The 23,854-nt window shown below is 45.0% G+C and overlaps 1 protein-coding gene across 1 annotated transcript in view; it reads right to left on the bottom strand.

Annotated features, from left to right (window-relative positions):
• The window catches only part of LOC144498681 (ADP-ribosylation factor-like protein 8B-A), a 95,341-nt gene that overhangs the window by 16,388 nt on the left and 55,099 nt on the right, over window positions 1–23,854 (bottom strand). The window contains exons 5-6 of the mRNA XM_078220162.1: window positions 3,883–3,950; window positions 2,455–2,525 (exon numbers count right to left, since the gene is read on the bottom strand). Coding sequence (XP_078076288.1) covers window positions 2,455–2,525; window positions 3,883–3,950 — 139 coding nt within the window. The remainder of the gene's footprint in view (window positions 1–2,454; window positions 2,526–3,882; window positions 3,951–23,854) is intronic.

Raw genomic sequence — 23,854 nt, 5'->3', positions numbered from 1 at the left:
GCAATTAACTTAAACATGAATATAAATCTTATTCCTAACACAGTGGCTACCTTTGCAAAAAAGAGTAGGAAAGTAAAACAACAGGAGAAAAAATTAGAATAATCATTCCAGAGATGTATAACAGCAATTTCGCAGAAGGGGACTATGTTGCATATAAAAGCGAAATAATGCGGATGCAGGAAATCTGAAATAGAAGCAAGAAAATGCTGGATAAACTCAGCAGGTCTGGCAGCATCTGTAGAGAGAGAAACAGAGTTAACGTTTCAAGTCCATATGACTTGTCTTCAGATACATATACATTTTCAAATGTACTGCTCTTGCTCCGTTGTTATTTGGAAGGTGGGTTTGGAATATCATGCTGGCCACATGTTTCTGTAAGAGAGTAAAAGGCCATTCTTACATTTCCTAGCAGACAATTATATTGCTGCAACATACTGCCCTGGCCTCAGTCAGAGAAGAACAATAACAGAGAGAATTTGGAAAAAAAAATGTCCCTTATATAAAACAGACCATTGCTCACCCAGAAGGTGGGAAAGAAAAGTTCCTGTACCACCATTACCATTTAATCAGATGCACATGTAATTCTTTGGTAGTTCAAGCATTAGATTATCTTTTTTTCTGTAGATTCTGTTCAATCCTTCCTCAGACACGAGAGCTAAAAGTGGAGATGTAGGGTACAAGCCTGGATCACACAGCTGTGACACCATGCATGCTTTAAGCATTAAATTATATATTTTTAATGATCATTTGTCCACATTTTAATTGGTGTGCATTCAATTATGACAACCTATTAATTGATTGCTGCCTAATGAAAATTTAGTGAAACCACTTGTCGGTATAATCATGCCAAAAGGAAATGTTTACACACAACATAACAAATTGTCCTTGTTAGTGGGAACTGAAAAAGGATGCCAGTTTTTCTCATTTAATTTTCCTCATCCAAATGTAACACTGAGAGGCAAACATAGTCATAATGTTGTATTTCATTTTTACTTTGACCAGCAGAACATTTGAAAGTTAAGATGGGAAACAAAATAAGAAAAAAGTAATTCATTACAAGGTTATGAAATTATTTGTTTATACTCTAGAATTTTTATTAATTGGTACTCAATGTGAAAATGCAATGCCACTAAGCAACAACAACTTGCATTTATATAGCATCTTTACTCGAGGAAAAACCTCCCAAAGGGGTTAACACGGACATAATCAGCCAGAAGTGATACTGTGCCAAAGAAAGATGGGTGCTAAGGAGGGTCTTAAGAGGAGCAGGACGGAGATATTTGGGGAAGGAACTACAGAGCCTGGGGCTTAGACAACTGAAGACATAGCTGCCAATGGGTGGGTGAGAGGAGATGCAAACAAAGTGTCCAGGGATCAGTGCTCAGACAAATCAAGAGTTAGGGGGAGAGTTACATAATTAGGGAGGGGCAAGTTTTTAAAGTATGAGAATGAGCATTTTAAATGGGAGATTGGGGCCAAGACCTAATGGAGCTCAGCAATAATGGCAGTGATGAGCTCATCGGACCTGGTGCAGACTAGGATGTGGCCAGGCAAGGTTTGGATGAGCTAACTTTTACAGAGTCTGGATAACAGGAGGATAACTAGGAGAACAGTGAACATAAGAACTAGGAGCAGGAGTAAGCCATCTGGCCCGCAAACTTGCTCTGCCATTCAATAAGATCATGGCTGATCTTTTCGTGGACTCAGCTCCACTTACCCACTCACTCACCATAACCCTTAATTCCTTTACTGTTCAAAAATGTATCTATCCTTGCCTTAAAAACATTCAATGAGGTATTGGTATGTTGGAACCTGGAGGTGACTAAGGCCTGGATTATGGTTTCATTAGCAGATGGGTTCATGCATGGTTGGAGGCATGGTCAGTGAAAGTAAGCAGTTTTGGTGACAGGGTACGTGGAGGCAGAACCTCATTAAATAGAATGCCAATGTTGCAAACAAAAGCCAGGGAGCAGTGATGGGCTCAATAGAAAGAATATGGAGTTTGACATGAGGACCAAAGATGATGGCTCAATTTCCCCAATATTTGACTGGAAGAAATGGGAATTAGGAGAGAAAGTAGTGAAGGATGTGGTTTCATGGCTAGAGTGAGGGGAGCCAGAACCTGGAATGAGTTTCAACCTGGTGGGTAAGATGAAGGAAGATAAAGCAGCAGAAACAATTGAACAAACCTTCATGATATAAGCTCCTTACTCTTGTGAAGGGAGCAGAGAAGCGGGGTTTGAGGGGACAATAATAAAGAAACGAGAAGAGATAAGAAGGCAAGGAGTTAGCTCTGCTTCTCAAAATGCTCCAAGATGACTACACAGGTTTAACAGAGCAAAATGAATGTTTCTTTCAGTATGATTGGTATTGTATCGGAGGGAGATAGAGCTGTCTATGGTGCTGAAGTTTCAATTCAATGTCACATACAGATACAGAACCAGATGCACTTACCAATGTTATCCTTCTCTTTGCAGGACACTGAATAACAACAGATTTCTCGATCCTGAATAGCAGATAGGTTCCTATAGAGTAAAGATATGCAGAGCACAGAACAGGAATATGAAAATCCAGGAAAATGTATTTCAATATTAACTACAATGGCTTCTACTTCACACTACAGTTACAAAATCCATCAATATAAAACCAAGATGCTAGAAATCTGAACTAAGAACAAAATGGCCTGGAGAAACTCAGCAGGTTAAGCAGAATCTGTGGAGAGAAACAGAGTTAATGTTAATCAGCTCGATGGGAAGAAACTTGCGCAGGCTGCTCCAATGGATACTATGGTCTAGATTTTTAATGGGAGCTATGCTTTCAGAGTGCATAATTCCTCGAGTGACCATTTTGTTTCTATATACCCTTCTACGCTCACATCTGAAAACGTCCAGCCATTCTATACCATGGAAGGTGCCCTAGACTTACCTCAACCAATCTCTGTCTATGCCCTGCTGGGCTCCTCAATAGTACATATCACCAGCCAGAATGGAGATGACTGGGTAATTTTCCCATCAATCAAGCCTCGAGGCAACAGTGCTACAAATGACTGGGACTGATTTTATGCACATTATTTGTATTATGTAATTATTCTCCATTTACTGCATTTTGTTGTCGGTGACCCTGCCTTTAGCGAGAAATATTGGTGTATTTTGGGTCGTAAGTTTTATTCACAGTAGTTCAGTAAGATTTTTATTTAATTATCCTGTAGACTATTTGCTCATAAAATCTCTGCAGTGCAGGAGGAGGCTATTTGGTCCGTCAAGGCTGCACCGACTCTCCGACAGAGCATCCCACCCACACCCTATCCCTGTAACCCCACACATTTACCCCGCTAATCCCCCTAGCCTACACATCTTGGGACACTAAGGGGCAATTTAACATGACCAATCAAACTAACCTGCACATCTTTGGACTGTGGGAGGAAAGCGGAGCACCCAGAGGAAACACATGCAAACACAGGGTGAATGTGCAAGCTCCTCACAGAGTCATCCAAGGCCGGAATTGAACCTGGGTCTCTGGCACTGTGAGGCAGCGGTGCTAACCACTGTGCCGCCCCATGCTATTTAAATAGACTTGGTTTGCTTTAAAATGGACTATTTACAACTTACTGGGTGACACAGAGATGTAAATAGACACACTTTCTGACAGATGCCAGGGAACCTACTTAAAATATGCAAACTAGCTTTACCCCAGAAAAGTCAACAGTATTTTGGGTTGGGCAGAAATCCAACTCCGACGAAGATGTCTCTGCATTTGGCCAAAATTGAAAATTCCAATCAATCACTGTGGAAGGAAAGTGCGAGATTATTGTTATGCAAATCCAAAACATTTATCACTATACATATTCCACACCTTAATAATTCCAAGAAAGAAAAGGCTTACATTTTTTCAATCAGTTGTTTCTCATCCAAGGCATTAGGAAGGTCTCTCTTATTTCCCAAGACTAACACCTATATTAAAAAAAACACAAGTTGATTAATTTGAATGGACGACTTCAGTCTGCAAAGTATCACTGCTTTTTCTCTTCAGATGGGTTTTGCTTATTTTGGTAACTTAACGCGTCTTTACACACAAGCCATTTTGGAATTGTAATAATTCCTGTATCATTCAGGCATATGTGCAGGAACTTAAAAGCATGTATGAAAAGTTATATTTGAGATAGAGATGATGGCACCAGGAGGCAATTTATTCACAGGAATTTATGATCATTTACACCACTCAAAATAAAATTCTTTGATCATTTTGCTGAATCTGAAACTAGGAGCTCATTCAGGATCTTGTCTAACTGTCCATTAACTCAGTAATGTTGCTCTATCCACAGAAATCCCTACTGATAGCCAGGTATTTTATAGACACTAAATGTACCAGAGGGGAAGTGCACTGGTCTTAATTCTGGTCTCAGCAAGAATGATGGGATACAAATTTCTTTACTTTACCATTGGGAATAGTCCTTCATGAGGCTGGCAGACTGAGGCCTAACGCACAATTGCACAATTCCAGAGATCATTTCTGATAATGGTTGGAATCTCTCTTATATCTCCTTGGAAAATGGTTGGAAAAATTCACACTGGCATATTTGGGATGCTGTTTCTCATTTGCACTACACCACAAAATCCTCTGTGGGCACTGGATTAGCTTCCATGGGTAGAACTTTAAGGATAGAGTGACAGCTTGGCACCCTGACAGTTGGCGTGCAACACAATACAATCCACTCTCAGAAGCCCATTTCCATTTGATGCTCACTTGAGCATTGCTTGAGGGTGGGTGGGAAGGAAGTCCTGTCTGTAAATGCTGTTGGCCAATCCAGCCAGGCACAGCACAGCAGTGGCCAAAAGAGATTCTGCAGCGCTCTGCCTTGAACTAAATCCCGGGACTGTTATAAAGTTGAGTTCTATGGGTCCCAGGGGCGGGAGGATAGGGGATGCCCCGAGCAGTTGGGAGGCGGGTGATTGTGGCATGCAGGGGGGTTGACCAGGGGGCAGGGAGGGCCGCAGCTCCAAAGGCCCGGGAGGAGAGGGCACCCCAAATCTGAAGGGGCCTTCAGATTGAGGCACCGCTCCCCCTTCCTTCCTGCCCGCCAAGGATGCAGAAAAGTTTATTTCTCTGCTTCCACCCTATTCACAACTGCTCGCACCAACTTAAAAATTGAGGCCACTTAAGGGCCTCAATAAGTGAAAAGGCAGGTTTCCCGTCTGAGACCCTGCCCACTCAAGCGTGAAATTCCATACGGGTTGGGGTGGGTGGATCCCAGGGACAATCCAGTCTATTCAAATTGTACACTCCCCACCCACCTCAGAACCTGCCTTGTGCGGAGGGGGGAGCATAGAAATCTGCCCCATATGTGTGCTGCAAATGCTGGAAACATTGAGTTGTGAGCCAGTCTTAACACTGGCACGGCCAAAACCATCCAGTTTGGCTCTTAGTATAGAGCTTCTGATACTGTCATGGCCACTATGATTAGCTGAGTTTGAACTTCCCTCTTTGTAGGGCAGTGAGTGGAATCGCCCCAGTGTATCAGAGCCAAGGATGACTACCATTGCGAGTCTGTACACCACAAGTACATGAGACACAACATCTCAATAATTTGTGCCAAAATTTGGAAAAGATGTTATGCTGGTACTGAGATTTTGCAGTAGCTGAATCGTTTTTTTCTCACAAATCAGAGTAAAGAGATGCATGAATACTATAGAAAATACAATTCAGTCAGGTAAACATAGTGCTCATGTTGCAACAATTCCATTTCTCATGGAATATTAGCAAAGGTATAACTATATAATCTCCTCAATACCATTTGGAACCGTTGACCAGGATGAGATGTATGTCAGCATCCTGCAGTCCTCCAGTAAGTGTATCCCTACAACTTAGCCCATAATAAAGTCACCTTGAATTATTTAGTTGCAATGACAGATGTCCAGTACAGCAGGCATGAGCGAAAGGTTCGTGAACAATTATTATGGGATTAGCCCAGCACCTGCTATTAAGTCATTCCTGCAATTATATCCTTTAGCAAATATTGAACCTTTTATTTCATGTAGACTTTAGTATTTGTGCTTGGCAGGGAAACAGGAGATATGTACATAAGTCACAACGGTAGGGGGAAGGGGTCAGTGTTGCACTCATTACACCCACCCACGGGCCACAGTTGCACCTTCAGATTTGGGCCTCATTTGAATGTTACTGGTACTAAGCAGCACTCCATGGGGTCGCCCATTCTAGCTGGTGCTATTCTGGCTGCTACTCAGAGAGCCCAGCCAGTGAATGCTCCTCCTTGCCTCGCAAATTAGCCTTTCTTTCAAAAAAAAGACACAAATACTTACCTTTTCCTGAATGGCCTCCAGCAGTTCCTTTAATGCCAAGAGTTAAATCAGTCAATATCCAGTACAGCTGGGACTTGCAGTCTCTGCCCACTTGTATGTTCAAAATGTAGTGGGGCCTCTACAGGAGGAGAGTACCCAGATTTGCAGATTTAAGGCAGAAGTTTTTTTTCTCTCATCAGGGTTTTTTTTTGAGATTGTGATTAGCAGGATAAGTAAGATCAGCTCAGAGAATAACTGAATTCTAATAATTGGTCCACAACTTCCACTTTAACAGAAGCAAAAGCTGATGATGCCTTTAAACAGATTCTACAAAAACATTGTGGAGTGGCAAGTAATTAATTTTGAGGTTCTCTCATGTTTACTTGCTATTGTCACTGCCCAATGGGGCAGCACGGTGGCACAGTCGTTAGCAATGCTTCTTCACAGCTCCAGGGACCCAGGTTCGATTCTGGCCTCAGGTGACTGCATGTGCAGTTTGCACATTCTCTCCGTGTCTGTGTGGGTTTCCTCCGGTGCTCCAGTTTCCTCCCACACTCCAAAGATGTGAAGATTGGTTGGACTGGCCATGCTAAATTGCCCCTTAGTGTCCCAAGATGTGTAGGTTAGGAGGATTGCCCCTTAGTGTCAGGGAAATTAGCAGGGCAAATACGTGGGGTTACGGGGATAGGGCCTGGGTGGGAGTGTTGTTGGTGCAGGCACAATGGGCTGAATGGCCTCTTTCCGCAATGTAGGGATTCTATGATTTTATAATTAGTGGGATAAATATATGAGGTTACAGGACTAGGGCCTGGGTGGTAGGATTCTCTGTCAGAGAGTTGGTGCCAAATGGGCCAAATGGCCTCCTTCTGCACTTTAGGGATTCCATGATGTCAGAAATAATTGAATAATGATTATCTCTCACAGTGAACCATTTGTCAGGGACCAAATTTAGATGACACAAGAGGGTCGTCAGTTTCTGGAAATCACTTCCTCAAAAGGAAGCAAAATCTTTGAATATTTTAAAGGCAGAGCTAGATAAATTTTTGATTAACAAGGGGTGAAAGCTTATGGGGGGGTAGGCGAGAAGGTAGGGTTGAGGCTACAATCAAATAAGTCATGATCTTACTGAATGACGGAGCAGGCTCAAGGGGCCAAGTGGCCTACTCCTAATTCGTATGTTCATAAGTTCATAAGATGTAGGAGCAGAATTAGGCCATTCGGTCCATCAGGTCTGTTCCACAGTCGATCATGACTGGTATGCTCCTCATCCCCATCTTTCTACATTCTCCCCATAACCCTTCAACCTATTACCAATTAAAAATCTGTCTGACTCCTTCTTAAATTTACTCATTGTCCGAGCATCTACCACACTTTGGGGCAGCAAATTCCACAGATTCACAGCCCTTTGGGAGAAGTAGTTTCTCCTCAACTCTGTTTTAAATTTGCTACCCCTTATCCTAAGACTATGACCTCTCATCCTAGAATGCCCCACAAGAGGAAGCATCTGCTCCATGTCTACTTTATCCATACCTTTTATCATCTTGTATAGCTCAATTTGATCTCCACTCATTCTTCTAAATTCCAGAGAGTATAGGCCTAAACTGTTAAATCTCCCTTCATACGACAAACCCCTCATTTCTGGAATCAATCTAGTGAACCTCCTCTGAACTGCCATATGTATGTCTTTCTTGCTCATTTCTAACACAGTGATGATACATAAAATACCAGAAAATGCATCAAGGAATGAAACATATCAACACTACCAATACAAGAAGAATTTAGTCATACTGAATTCAAGAATTGAGAGAGAACTGTTTCACTTTCTAATTCTGATTTTATTCTCATTATGAATGTTTCACTGGTAACCCGTCGAATTATTTAGCCACTTCCCATTGACCTTGAATCCGAATTCGAAGTAATCCAGATAGACTTTCATAATGGATCCTGAATACAAGTTGAAAAGGATTACACAATACATACTTGAGAGCACAGTGAGTGGGCTGACGATGCATTTAAAAAAAGAACAAAAGATGGAATAAAATTCAGCACTGTTGGATAAAATAATTCATGGGTCTACAAAGACTCATTAGCTTGCAAAATTAGACAAGCTATTGAGACATCCAAGCTAACACAAAAAATTGCACATCCCACACACCCACCAACCCCCAAAATAGGGTAAGGGCAGAGCCCAACTCACTTTCCTAGCTTAATTCAAAAACATTCATGCTTTCAAACATGAATGACTACCCATTTGTGAAAGCTAAGACATACTGTGGAATTTGCCTGTGTCAAAAAAAAGAACATGGAACAGTACTGCACAGGAACAGGTCCTTCGTCCCACCAAGCCTCAGCCCACACATGATGTCTTTCTAAACTAAAGATCTTTTGCCTCTATGTGGTCCATATCCCTCTAAACCCTGCCTATTCTGTCAAGATGCCTCTTAAATGTTGCCATTGTATCTGCTTCTGCAACCTCCTCTGGCAGTGCATTCCAGGCACTTACCACCCTCTCTGTGTAAAAAAACATGCCTCTCACGTCGCCTTCAAACCTCCTCCCCTTTTACTTTAAACCTATGTCCTCTAGTAATTGACATTTCTACCCTGGGAAAAAGACTTCAACCATCCATGCCTCTCATAATTTTGTAAACTTCTATCAGCTCGGCCCTCAGCCTCTGACGTTCAAATGAAAACCAAGTTTGACCAATTTCTCCTCATAGCTAATATCCTCCAAACCAGGCAACATCCTGGTTTGATCCTTTTCTGTACCCGCTCCAAAGTCTCCATATCCTTCTGGCAGTGTCGCAACCAGAACTGTGGGCAATATTCCAAATGTGACCTAACTGTAATAACAATATATATACTGACATAACAGTATACAGCTGCAACGTGACTTGCCAATTGTTATACTCTATGCCCTGACTGATGAAGGCAAGCATGCCATGCCCCTTCTTGACCACCTTATCCACTTGTGTTGCCACTTTCAGGGAACTGTGGCCCTGGCCCGATTCCTCTGTATGTTAATGCTTCTAAGGATTCTGTCATTTACTGTATACCTCCCTCCTGCATTAGACCTTCCAAAATGCATCACCTCGCATTTGTCCTGATTAAATTCCATCTGCCATTTCTCCACCCAAGTTTCCAACCTATCTATATCCTACTGTATCCCTTGGCAATCCTCCTCGCTATCCACAGCTCCCCCAATCTTTGTGTGGGCCGCAAAGTTACTAATCAGTCAGCTTGATGCAATGATAGCAGTTTTGCCTCCCAGTCAGAGGCTTTGGGTTTAAGCAGAATTTAAGCAGCGTGGGTTTCCTCCGGGTGCTCCAGTTTCCTCCCACAGTCTGAAAGACGTGCTGGTTAGGTGCATTGGCCATGCTAAATTCTCCCTCAGTGTTTCCGAACAGGCGCCGGAGTGTGGCGACTAGGGGATTTTCACAGTAACTTCATTGCAGTGTTAATTTAAGCCTACTTGTGACACTAATAAATAAACTTTCAACTTTCCTTAGAAGACAAAGACAAGCAATTACAATTAAACCTGAATTTGGCGTGGCATTTTGGTGAATCGCATTTGAAGTGGGAATAAGTACAATCACATTAAACGAGTGATTTAAAACTGAACTGTATTTTTTTTTAACTAATAGTTCATCAACATTGGTGCTCCTGATCACAAACAACCCCTGTAACCAGAAGTGTGAAGCCTTCTGCTCATGATGTTTAAATCTGCTTGCAAATAAGGATACTAATGGTTCTGCATACATAATCTGGAAGGAAGTAAATCACCACACTAAACACAAATACACTTAATTCAACAGTTACTTTGCTAAGTACGTTTAATGCATGATAAGGAGCTCACATCAATCTGGATCTATCACACTCAGGAAGTTCCAATATCCTGCTCCGTTATTATTTCGTACAAAGTAAGCTCATCACCAAAATACAGGCTTCCTAGTCACCACAGTATTTAAATTGGCACAAAACAGAAATAAGTTGGCAAATTACAGGCAGTAAATACTGGCCTTGCTAGCTCCGTCCACATCCATAATGAAATAAAGGAGCCTCTGTTTAACATCTCATCTGGAAGACGGCATCACTGACCGTGCTGCACTAAATTGTCAGCTTAGGTTTTGCGCTCAAGACTCTAAACTCATAACCCTCTGACTCAGAACCAGACTGCTACCAATGGGCCACAGTTAATACCGGTCATCATTTAACAAAATCTCTCTTCTCTGCAGTCTTTCCGGCCCTATCTGTGATTGTTTTAGTATGTGTATTGCTGTCGACGTGACTGAAAAATTGGGAAGTGCTGAGTGAAAGTATTCACAAGTGACCATCCTCAGCTGTCGAGGCCAGAGACTGGAACTTCACAGGGTCTGCATGCCGAGGGAGGATGCTATCTGAGCACCAATTCTTCATTTAAGAAATGACGAAGGCTTATTGAAGGTCGAGCAGCGACAGTCAAGAAGGTGTGCGCAGTGTTATACGTCTGCTGGATAGAAATGCTGGGTATGTGGAACACACGGTAACTTCACAGTTACCTGCAGTGAGCCTCTCATGATTTTTCTTCAGTCACCATGTACTCTTGAAAGTTCTGTTGAGGCTGTGGGTTATATATGAATTCAAGTACTTTCCTGGATTCCAAAGTACAGGAATCCCCTTTGGACTGAATGAACACAGAGTGCTCGGATTAATAGAACCCCTGGGTGGCACAGCAGCACAATGGTTAGCACTGCTGCCTCACAGCTCCAAGGACCTGCGTTCGATTCCCGGCTTGGGTCATTGTCTGTGTGGAGTTTGCACGTTCTCCCTGTGTCTGCGGGGATTTCCTCTGGGTGCTCCGGTTTCCTCCCACAGTCCAAAAGACACCCGTAGTAAACCCATGCAGACATTGAGAGAATGTGCAGACTCCGCAAAGACAGTAACCCGAGGCCGGAATCGAACCCGGTTCCCTGGTGCTATGAGGCAGCACTGCTAACCACTGTGCCACCGTGTCGCGCTGGGTGCGAGCTGGTGTCGCGTTGAAAACCATCTTCCCGGCACTGATTTGCTAGCGCATTCGGCTTCGTGCCCAAAAGTCACGCGAAGCTGATTCCAATAGTCATCCCTTCATTTCATTCCTGTCAGCTAGGCTGGCAAGGCCATTTTGGCCTTCTCAGAATCTTGCCCCTTGTCGGTCCCTATCCAACAGTGATCAGATATGATGACCACACCGGGGGTGTGCAGGGGGGGGGAATGAGAGGCCATTGAAGTCCCGAGTGGCCAGGGGCATGGCCAGGCAGTGCCCTTCAGGCATTACCAGCCTGGCACCACCTAATGGGCACCCTGGCATATGCCAGGGTCAGTGCCAAGGGGGTGGGGCTTGAGTGGGGCTGGAAAATGCAAGGCGGTGGAGGGAGTGTGCAGGGAGGGTGATCCTTAAATTTATATATTTCTCCTCACTGTGGAGCGGGTCGTGAAGGTCCTAATGCCGGTGACATATGTTACATATGTTGCCATGGAGCGGGGGGGTTACACTGCCGCCGATGATGGCGGGGGGGCGGGGAGCAATGTGGTAGGAGATCTCGCAGTACACAGGGAGAAAGGGGTGCATGCACAATGGTGCCCTAAAAAGTCTGTAGCCGGATTCCCCGGCGAGCTTAGGCTCCACGCAACCACCACCTCCCCCCCTCCCCACCCCATCCAACTACCAACCAAATTGACAGGATGTGGGAAGATTGCAGTGTCAAACTCGCCCCGAGTGAAACACTCCGGTTTTCAGATTTTTATGACAAGAATTTCTCTGGGAAGATCGACCCACAGACTTTGGGAGGAGTTGCTTTTCCAAGCAAAGATTCTGGGGACGATTCTCCCAAAAAAATTCTAAGTGCTGAATTGGTGGGAAAAATGATGTAATTCATGATTGTTTTTACAGTGGGAGTTCAGACTCGAATCTCCCACACTCTGATTTGATTTATCACATGTATTGACATATAGTGAAAAGTATTGTTTCTTGCATGCTGTACAGACAAAACATACCATTCATAGAGAAGGAAACAAGAGAGTGCAGAATGTAGTGTTACAGTCATAGCTAGGGTGTAGAGAAAGATCAACATAATGCAAGGCAAGTCCATTCAAAAGCCTGACAGCAGTAGGGAAGAAGCTGTTCTTGAGTCGGTTGGTACGTGACCTCAGACTTTTGTATCTTTTTTCCGAAGGAAGAAGGTGGAAGAGAAAATGTCCGGGGCGCGTGGGGTCCTTAATTATGCTGGCTGCTTTGCCGAGACAGCGGAAAGTGTAAACAGAGTCAATGGATGGGAGGCTGGTTTGCGTGATTGGGCAACATTCACGACCTTTTGTAGTTCCTTGCGGTCTTGGGCAGAGCAGGAGCCATACCAAGCTGTGATACAACCAGAAAGAATGCTTTCTGTGCAATGCAGAGGTCACAATCGTGAATATCATTAAAAGCTCGGGGGCTGGGCCTGTTCATGCCAGAATCTGACAGTTCCAGAATTTTGCGCATGCAGTTTGCTGGCCAGCTTGATTACTGGCCAGCCTGGGAACCCCGCTGTGCTGCCCCTCCACGCCCCCCTCCCATCCCAAAATGCCCCAATCTCAAACACCCCCTCCCAGCTGTAACAATCCCCACCCACCCCTATCCTGGCAGACCCCACCCCCCACGGGAGGCAGATCCCCCCGCCCCAGCGCGCCCTGATCACTGGCCTCCCTCCAGTCCCGAATGATCCAAATGCAGTGGCAGCGGGACCCCCCACTGATCGGCTCCTAGGCCATGCCCCTTGGCACTGCCACCAGGCCCCACCCCCTAGGCCCTGCCCAACTGCCCCCCCTTCACTCCAATAGAGTCTCCCGCTAGTTCCCCAAAAGTGGGAAGCTACTCTAAACCCCGCCAGAGTGAATTTGTACTGGTGGGGTAGGAGATTCGATCGGGTCTGGAGAATTCAGTTCGGGGCCTGATAATCACCATTTAAATTACATTACAAATAGATTAAAACCACTTATCTGGTCTTCCTGTCGGTTTCCAGTGAAAGACGAATCCCGCGAATCAGTGCACGCGCGCGTCTCCCAATCCGATCGACTAAAAAATTAGCGGCCAGAATGGGAGAATCGCCCCAACTGTCTCTCCCATGCTCGCTGCACCAGCTCCTCCAATCATGGTTCCTCCCTCCCACTCTTGCTGCTTCTCCCGAGACTGAACCGGTGATTGGAGGAGCAGTAAGTGCGGGCGGGTGGGAATCTTTGATTGGAGGACGAGGAGCAGCGCGCAAGTTAGGGCAGTTTTTCAATCCAGCTCAAACACAATTTGCAATTACATCCATGACATTGTAATAAAGTTCAATAGCGTGGATGGTAACTAGATAAAAATATATTACACAAAAAAATTATTTGCACTCTGACATTCAAATACTGTACCACAGACCCAGGGATGAGGGTGGCTGAAGACTAAAAGATCTGAACACTCCATGGCAAGGAGTCACGTGCACATTATAGCGCAAAGTGGAAAAGTCACTGCAGCGTGACAGGAAGGCAAATTGTAACACTCTTTATCAATGACAGCGAAATGCAAATATTTCTTGGGCATGTCAACTGGGTGGAATTGTGTAAGTATTGTGAGATAAATGCAGCTGGCACATTTTTGGACTCTTAAGTCAAACAGCTACCTGATCTGGCCGAGATACTGACATTCCAGTTACCTTGTTACAAAGGAACAGAATATGAGCCCAATCAAATTACCAGTGACACCGGAGAAAGAGTGAATGTGTGTGAGAGAGAGAGAGAGAGAGGAGTGTGTGTGTGTGTGAGAGAGAGAGTGAGAGAGTGTGAGAGAGAGAGAGAGAGAGAGAGAGAGAGAGAGAGAATGAGAGAAAGAGAGTGTGAGAGAGTGTGAGAGAGTGAGAGAGAGAGAGAATGAAAGAGGGAGAGTGTGAGAGAGTGAGAGAGAGAGAGAATGAGAGAGTGTGCGAGAGAGAGAGAGAGAGAGTGAATGTGTCTGAGAGAGAGAGAGAGAGAGAGTGAGAGTGTGCGAGAGAGTGAATATGTGAGTGAGAGAGAGAGAGAGAGTGTGAGGGAGAGAGAGAGTGAGTGAGTGCGTGAGTGAGTGCGTGTGCGTGTATAGCATGGTGTGGTGGGAAGGAGTCCCCTATGGTTGCAGTGTATTAACCGCAATGTGATCACCACAGCACATCTCCTCAGTGCCGGTGTCCAGTCCAACATGCAAAGACAGGCAGGTTTGGCATTTTGGAAGCAGAGCTGGGAACAATCACACCCCCGCTCTCCATTCAAAACGGCTCCCCATCTCCCCAACCAACCCCCTGTTCCCCCACTTAATCCCTGCTCTCCAACCTCCACTCTCCTTCCCCCCCCCCCCCCCACGTGGGAGATTACAGATATAAGAATGAACAATAAGTCAGTTTGAATCTCCCCGACAGAGAACGATAGCAGAGTAAACAAGTGCTGATGATGGGCAAGTGGGTTGGATACATTAAAGGTGACAAGGGGCTTCATGGATTGATTCAGAAGGAGACCATTTGCTCACTAAACAGTTTCTAGCTCTTTGGAAAGATCTAACTAATTAGTCCAATGCCCACGCTTCTTCCCTTTAGCCCTGCAGCTTTTGTCAAATATCCTTTTGAAAGCAGCTGTTCTGCTTCCACCACCTTTCTAGATCATAATTTGCTGTCTAATTTGTTTTTTAATCATGCTGTCCCTCCTTGTTTTTCTAATTATCTGAAATTATTGCCTTCTGGTGACTGACCCTGCTGCCACCAACATCATTTTCACCTTATTTACTCTTATCAATATCTTTCTGTAAATATTAAAGCATGTAAACACACGCTAAAATTAAAAAGCTGTCGAAGGTATTCAAACATGGGACAAGTTCCTCTTGGAAGAACTACTATACAACTACCTACGTTGTAATAAACTGGTGTATTAATTTGTACAATCAAAGAGCAAGCTCAACAGTGAACCTATCCCAGTTGTGACTGACTCCACACATACCTTATTATTATTAATATTATTGTGTTTCCATATTGCACATTCCATTTTCCAAATTTCGTAGTCTGCAGCTTCCCATTCAATGCCACTGTCTGATAGGATCATTCATGAATAATATAAAGCTGTATCATCCACACTCGTATCTCCAGAGATGTGGTGTGTATTACCATGGTTAATCATGCAGAAATTCATTTGTTCCATTGCTAACTTACGTAAACTGCTTCTTATGCCAGCCTGCGTCATGTTTCATTGCATCAAATAATTGAAATTTGAGATGAACCTGATATTCATTTATTACTGTCAATTAGGAATTGCATTTGTAATGCAAATTTGAGAGCAAATTCCAAGGAACTAAGGTAGGATGGTATCCTGAACTCGGTGAAAATGAAATAAAGAGTCCCTGTAAACCAGAAAGTAGCCCTGGAAGCCGAGGCCAGGCAGTTTTATTCCCCCAACAAGGACTTGCAGCAAAAAGAAATTATTCAGACCTCTGGTTTCTATTCCCCGGACGATACTCTCTCCAAACACAAATACATTCCTATTCACTCCTTCCGCTAGAATGACCTCTTGTACCATGGTGCTGTGGTCAGTTTGCAGACTTTATCATCCCTACTGCCAGTTAAAAACCTCATATCTGTTGGGCAAGGGCAAAACTAAGGTTCCTCCTCCACCTTTGCACCTGGAGCCCCTTTGCCTGCTTGACGTGCAATCACACCTCCCTGTCCATGATAAACGCCCCCCACACCCACCCCCAGTTCCTGTAGCACAAGCTGCTCCAAGGCTTCACACGGGAGGCAAGACCCGAGGGGCAGGGTGAGATGGTGGCAGGACCAGGCAAGGGGAGGACCAGAGGGGTGGCTGAGGCAGAGGCTGGAATCGGGGGAGGGGATGATCTAGGACCAGAGGAGAAAGTAAAAGACTGTCTCGAGCTAAAATTCAAAAGACTGCCCAGGGAAGGTTGAAAGTCCAGGGAGCATGTTTAATACTGCCCTGGGAATGAGGCCTCATTATCAAGGGCATGTTTAAGAGACTATCCTGGCACTGTATGGGCCAAGTTACAGGGCTATGCATGGCATGCATGTCTTGGTCCTGGTCTCATACGGTGGAAGGCTTTTCACCATGAAATGAATGGTGTGTAGGGCGTGGTCGGTCAACTAAGGCATTTGGTCTTGGGGGAAGGGAGTTAGAGTTATAGTATTGGGAAGCAGAGGGTATAGTTACATTCAGAGGAGGCATCTGGATTCTGTTGGTCAGCAAATTAAAAATCATGGGAGTGTACTGGATGGTCTCATAGGGGGGTCACAGAAAGCAAGGGTGCCTGTGGCCTCAATAAGGGGAGAGGTCAGGTCATCAGTGGCAAGGAGGCATCAACATTGACAGAATCAGAGGAGAGAACAGAAATATCAATGTGGACAATAATATAGGGAGGCTGGATAGTAACAGGAAGGATGGGAGTTAGAAGGCAGTGACTAGTCTTGTACCTATGCCAGGACAAGTACAATGGGAATATTGAAGCTTATAGTACGTATGTAGCTTCTGTCCAGCAGACAAGGCCTTTGATTGTTTGATCTTCCTTCCGTTTCACATGCCTCCATCAGGAACCGATGGCGATTCAGACCAACTTCACTGCAGTGCCAAGGCTGAATGGATTCTCACCTGAATACGCACCATTAGTAAAGGAGCAAAGCTCATTCATTGGACATTTGACCCTTGAATCCTGCACTCAGCTGAGCCTTGTTCTCCATGGCTTGAGCAGGTCATTAAAAGGGTGCTCCTTCAAAAAAGGCCTCAAAAAGTGTTGAACTAATGCACAAACATACAAGGGAGAAAACAGAAGCCCTTTTCTATAAAGCTGACCAGTTCCACTTGAATGACACAAACCAGACTGCCAGAACTGTGGGATTGATAGTGATCTCAGAGCTCCTGCAAATGCAGAGTTCCATCGACTGCCCTTATGGAAGCTCCCTGGCATCAGCCTGAAAGATTCATTAACAGGAAAGGACTTTATTCTTTGAACATCCGGCTAATCTGTGCTTACAGAAAGCAGATCTTGCATGTTTGTGCTAGCTACCCAGGGAACCTTCGTGACTCTTATATCTTGAGGCACTCACAGATGCCACAGATATGTGAGGACTGACTGCTTAAGAATTGGCTCCTCAGGGATAAAGGACAATCCCCCAGATGGCCTGACTATGCTGACCATATAATGCAGCGGAGGAGAGACACAATGCAGCACATTCCGCCACAAGGTCCTTAATGGAGCAAATGACTGGCCATCTGAGGATGCATTTCCAGTGTTTGCACTGTCAGGCAGGGCTCTCCAATACACTGCAGAGACTGTCCTACATCATTGATTTTTGCTGCACCCTGCACTGCGAAGGGAGTTTATGTTGCCTGAGGGAGAAATCGAGGAGTAAGATGTAGTCTCACAGAAGGAGGATGTTGAAGGGATGGCTCTGAAGAGCGCAAGGAATTAGACAAGCCACATGAAGATGTCATTGCACTGGCACAGCACAGCAGGTGTGTTTGTGACAACCGGATAGCTACAAGATTCCAGGAGGAATAAGGTGATGACAAATTCTCACAATTGTTGCTTCCTTCAGACTTTGCTGCACCCCACTACTGTAAGTTTCAGGGCAATCCTCCATATTTTAAAAAGCACTCAAGAGAAACCTGACAGTTTAAAAGTGGCCAACTCTGGCTGCTGGCTGATAAAAAACCTCCCAGAAAGCTCGGCAGGACAAACATAACCTGCCTGTGGACTGTGCTAAGAAAAAGGTGTGAGCTCCCTGAATATGCACGTGGCCAGAAAGGCAGACACGCCAGTGATCTAATCATCAGAAGGACAAAGGACAGTAAACAGACCAGCAGGGAGTCAATGGCCACAGAAATCAGCCCATCCACAAAAGACAAGAAGACCCATCCCACGAATGGGATACCGTTCAGGAAGCTCCGGAAGAGCATTAAGAAGACATTGAAATAACGACCCACAGGGGGTCAAGGCAGTTCCAGCCTTGTGTTTGGACTTGACTAAATTAAACTGAGACTGCCAGTGATCGAAAGCCCCTTTGACCTTGAAAATCACCTACGAGGGCAGGGAAGTTGGTTTGTTAAATTGGGCTGAAATTAAGACAAGCTGAGAGGCAGACAAGCAGAGAAACAGGACGGAGCTCTCTTCCAGAATCGCAAGCTGATGTGCAGAGGTGAAGTCCAACGGCAGCCCAGTTTCGACCCTGCACTGAGACATTCGAGCCCACCACAAAGGAGCCCCTTTTAGAATTGTGAGTATCCCAGCCAACCTTGTGAAGCTCCCGAGAATAGGATAGAGGTTGAGGCAAGGGAAGGGGTGGTGTATTGTAATTTTAAAGTTCAGTAATCTTGTTTTGAACTGTGTAAAGTAAGATTTTACATTGTACCCGTTAGCATTTCTCCCATAGTGATAGTATAAAGTATAAGTTTTATTCATGTGTGGTGGGGTATTGGAGAGGTTGATTTTATTGTTAAATAAATCACTCAGTTTTGAAATTCGTTTGGAGTCCGTCTTGCCTCGTGTTTTCTCATCAGCGCACTCTGACGAGGTCACAGTTTCAATATCCCTTACCATAAATCTGGAGTCCAGAACCGAGGGTGATCTGAGCGATTCGAACCCGCTCACTCAAGGGAGACTGCTGGTCAGGAGATAAAAAGGACAGAGTCTCTCTGTTCTCTCTCTTGGAGACCTACTCGAGTGGAGTGGGTGCAGAGTGGCCGTTGTCCCACCGACAAGGGAGAGAACCACTCCGGCCTTGGTGATGGTTTTGGGATGGCTGTGTGATATAAGTATCAGGTTACCGGTCAGGTATAAACGGTGAGCCTGGTTCAGCGCTCTCTCTCCTGCGGAGTTGCCCCAGTGCAGCATTCCCCGGCCTTTGAAATTTCAAGGCCTGTAAGAGAGAGACACTCGCAGCTATCGGCAGACCCCCAAATACCGGCCTGTAAGTGGAGTAAAGAGAAAGATCCCGCTACACTACCTCCATTTTCAACTAGAAAATCTCAGAAAAGTCCAAAGATCTCACAATAATTATGGAAATATCACTACTCGCCAGTATGACTTAATGGTGTGTGAGGTTGCAGTATCACTTACCCTGACAGAGTGCAGCTGCTCATTCATCCACTTTCCGCACTGGAGGCAGGTCCTTTCTGAACTCCACGGGGCGCTAACCTGCCTGTCGACCTCCTTCCAGGCCAGCACGTTCTAAAAGTCCTGCCCTCATTCTCAGAAAGAGGTCTTCCCACCTCTCCTGGACAGCCTGGAGAATATCTAGGATCATTCCGCCAAACCATGGAGCATAGGGCTTTTTACATTTGGGTGTCACGGTCTTTGTCTTCTCCTGAGCTTTTGGCCTGCCGTGACGGAACATCTGTCTGGGCGCCATTTAAATATGGAACCAGGACCTTCATCCCATGAGGTAATGGAAGATGGGAGACTTCCTGCCTGCCCCGTCACAAGATTCAAAGAGCTCCTTGTTGATGCATGATTTTTTAAAATGGATGATATCACGCATATCCGCCACCCCACCGTCCAGTGCAAATATTACTGACTTTCTTGCCTGCCACCAGATTTAGTCTCCAGAAAGGAAAATTCTGCCCCATGTATTTAAATAACCTGGCTTGTAGTTTGTAGTCTTTTAATTACTTGATTTAGCTTAAGCTATAGCTCAATATTTACCTATGACAAGAAACAAGAAAAATATTGGATGCAAGAAGCAACACCTCCTTCCCCACTTGCCCCAAATACCAAACTTCCACATTCTGTTCTGTGACCACTCTGTGCGGATATAATAAAGGTAGTACAGTACCCAACCCCTAGCTGAGGGAGGCTCCCAGCTGCATCCTTTGTGTGTCATACAAATCCAGTATAGCCTCAGCATATCATGTTAGCGTCTTTGGATTAGTGGGTTTGCTCCTTTCTGTTAAGCCTATTTGATGTGCAAACAGAAAAGCTGGGATAATGTGAAGTTCAATAGCATACATTCAGTGATATTGAAATGGTTCTCGTTCATCCGTATGTGTCAATAAATGAGCACCATGCAGCTGGATTGCAGCGTTGTGAATGCCTTTTGCAAAGTTGGTGTGACAACATGAAGCATGAAATTTATAGTTTGAAGGAGCACCCAGTTCTTGCATTTGTAGTTATTCATTCATGGGATGTGAACATCACTGGGAAGGTTCCATTTATTGCACATCCCTAATTATCCTCCAGAAGGTGGCGATGAGGCACGGCGGCAAGCACTGCTGCCTCACCGTGTCAGGGACCTAGGTTCAATTCCCGGCTTGGGTCACTGTCTGTGTGTAGAGTTTGCATGTTCTCCGTGTGTCTGTTTCCTCTGGGTGCTCTGGTTTCCTCCCACAGTTCAAAGATGTGCTGGTTAGGTGCATTGGCCGTGCTAAATTCTCCCTCAGTGTACCGGAGCAGGTGCTGGAGAGTGGTGACTGGGGAATTTTCATAGTAACTTCATTGCAGTGTTAATGTAAGCCTACTTGTGACTAAAAAACAAACTTTTACTTTATTTTGAATTGTTGCAGCTCATGTGGTGGAGGTACACCCATCAGTGCTGCTAAGGAAAAAGTTCCAGGACTTCGACCCAGCGATTTTGGAGAAATGGTGAGATGATTCCAGGTCAAGATGGCGTGTGATATGGAGAGGAACTTGCGGGTGCTGGTGTTCTCATGTTCCTGCATGGAAAAAGAGGTCATGAGTTTGGAAGGCACTGTTGAAGGAGACTTGCTGCAGTGCATCGTATAAATGATGCACATTGCAGCCAGTGTATGACAGTGATGTAGGGAGTGCATGTTTATGAAAGTGGATAGGAGGGCCAATCAAGCGAGATAGTGTCAAGCTTCGAGTGTTATTGGAGCTGCACTCATCCAGGCCAGTGGAGAGTATTCCATCACATTCCTGACTTCTGCCTTGTAGATGGTGGGCACAGTAAGAAGTCTCACAACATCAGGTTAAAGTCCAACCGGTTTATATGGAATCACGAGCTTTCGGAGCGTTGCTCCTTCATCACCTGATGACTTTAACCTGGTGTTGAGAGACTTTTTACTGTGCCCACCCCAGTCCAACGCTGGCATCTCCACAACATTGTAGATGGTGGACAGGATTTGGAGAGTCAGTAACTGAATTACTTGTTGCAGAATTCACAATTTCTGATCTTTCCCCTTTTCATCCTTTCCAATATCATCCTTCCTCTCTTTCATCCATCTAGCTTCTCCAGAGTTCTTTTTCCTCTTTTCTGCCACTGTCCCCTATGACAATCAGGTGGGAGACCACAGGACAAGTAGTCAATGCTGCTGAACTGACAATTTTAATTGATTCATTCATCTCCCTCCACTTTTAAGATTACAGATTGCTGTTCCGCTCGATAGAGTCACAAATATTTGGTCCTGGGTAAATCGGGCACTATAGGAGGAGAAGTGGGCCATCGATTTTTTTCTGTGTTGCGAGATTTAACAAAAGGAGGAAACCAATAACTGCTGCTAAAATACCAATTCAATTCCATCAATCAGTCCTGTGGGTCAAATGGAAAAGTGTGAAAGTTCAAAAGTTCAAGTCTTGGGCCCCCTGTTATTCATCATTTATACAAATGACATTGACGACAATGTGGGGAGTAGGATTAGTAAGTTTGCAGACGACTCAAAGATTGGCCAGGTGGTTAACAGTGAGGCAGAGTGACTTAGGCTACAAGAAGATATAGATGGAATGGTCAAATGGGCAGATGGAATTTAATCCTGAAAAGTAAGAGGTAATACACTTTGGAAGGAGTCATTTGACAAGAAAGTACTCAATGAATGGTAAGACATTAGGAAGTTCTGTGGAACAAAGAGACCTTGGCGTGTTTGTCCACAGATCTCAGAAAGCGGAAGGGCATGTTAGTAGGGTAGTGAAAAAAGCATATGGAACACTTGCCTTTACCAATTGAGGTATAGATTACAAAAGCAGGGAAATCATGTTACAGTTGTATAGAACTTTGGTGAGGCCACAGCTAGAGTACTGTGTGCAGTTCTGGTCGCCACATTATCAGAAGGATGTGATTGCATTGAGGGGGGTGGGTGGGGGGGAGGGGGGCGGTGCAGAGGAGATTTACCAGGATGGTGCCTGACTTGGAACATTTAAGTTATGAAGAGAGATTGGATAGGCTTGGGTTGTTTTCATTTGAGCAGAGAAGACTGAGGGGCCACCCAGGCCCTATCCCCGTAACCCCATGAAGGCTGATCGTGGTGTACAAGATTATGAGAATCATGGATAGAGTGGATAAGGAACAGCTGTTCCCCTTAGTTGAAGGATCAGTCACGAGGGGTATAGGTTCAAGGTGAGGGGCAGGAGGTTTGTGGGGGATGTGAAGAAAAACTTTTTTACCCAAAGGGTGGTGATGGTTTGGAATGCGTTGCCCGAGAGGGTGATGGAGGCAGGTTGCCTCACATCCTTTGAAAAGTATTTGGATGAGCACGTCATAACATTCAGGGCTATGGGCCAAGTGCTGGTAGATGGGATTGGGTGGGAGTTCAGGTGTTTCTAATGTGCCAGTGTAGACTCGATGGGCCGAACGGCCTCTTCTGAACTGTATGACTATGAAAAGATGGCAAGCGGGATGGTTGCAGCTTTGAAATTGCTTGTGGAGGAATTCCATCCTATAGTTGTTTGCCCAGTCATAGAATCATCACAGAATCCTGACAGTACAGAAGGAGGCCGTTCAGCCCATCGAGTCTGCACCGGCAACAATTCCACCCAGGCCCTATCCCCGTAACCTCATGAATTACACTGCTAATCCCCCTGACACTAAGGGATCTTTTTTTTTAGCATGGCCAATCCATCTAACCTACATATCTTTGGAGTGTGGGAGAAAACCGAAGCACTCACAGGAAACCCACACAGACACGGGGACCTGGGTTCAATTGCGGCCTTAGGTCACTGTCTGTGTGGAGTTTGCACATTCTCCCTGTGTCTGCGTGGGTTTTCTCCAGGTGCTTCAGTTGTGGAATTCCTCCACAAGCAGTTTCAAAGTTGCAACCTTCCCGCCTGCCTCCTTTTCATAGAGTCATACAGTTCAGAAGAGGCCCTTTGGCCCATCGAGTCTGCACTGACACATTAGAAACACCTAAACTCCCACCTACCAGCACCTGGCCCATAGCCCTGAATGTTATGACGTGCTGATCCAGATACTTTTTAAAGGATGTGAGGCAACCCGCCCCTAAATCTCCTGCCCCTCACCTTGAACCTATACCCCCTCGTGACTGACCCTTCAACTAAGGAGAACAGCTGCTCCTTATCCACTCTGTCCATGTCCCTCATAATCTTGTACACCTCAATCAGTCTTCATGGGGTTACGAGGATAGGGCCTGGGTGACCCTTCAGGCAAGGTCACGATGCCTTCACTCTTATAAAGTTATCATGGGAGTGGCTTGCTTCAAATAACCTTTTCGCTTAGCAACTATTTGTCCTGCTGCTTGCACTGGTATAATGATGAACTCAATGTTAGAAATTCAATGACTTAAGTGAGTTTTCCTGAAGTGTAAACCACTTGTCTGGG

Source organism: Mustelus asterias, chromosome 9 (assembly GCF_964213995.1).
Source record: "Mustelus asterias chromosome 9, sMusAst1.hap1.1, whole genome shotgun sequence".
Classification (NCBI taxonomy): domain Eukaryota; kingdom Metazoa; phylum Chordata; class Chondrichthyes; order Carcharhiniformes; family Triakidae; genus Mustelus; species Mustelus asterias.
This window is presented reverse-complemented; position numbering and strand designations above follow the sequence as displayed.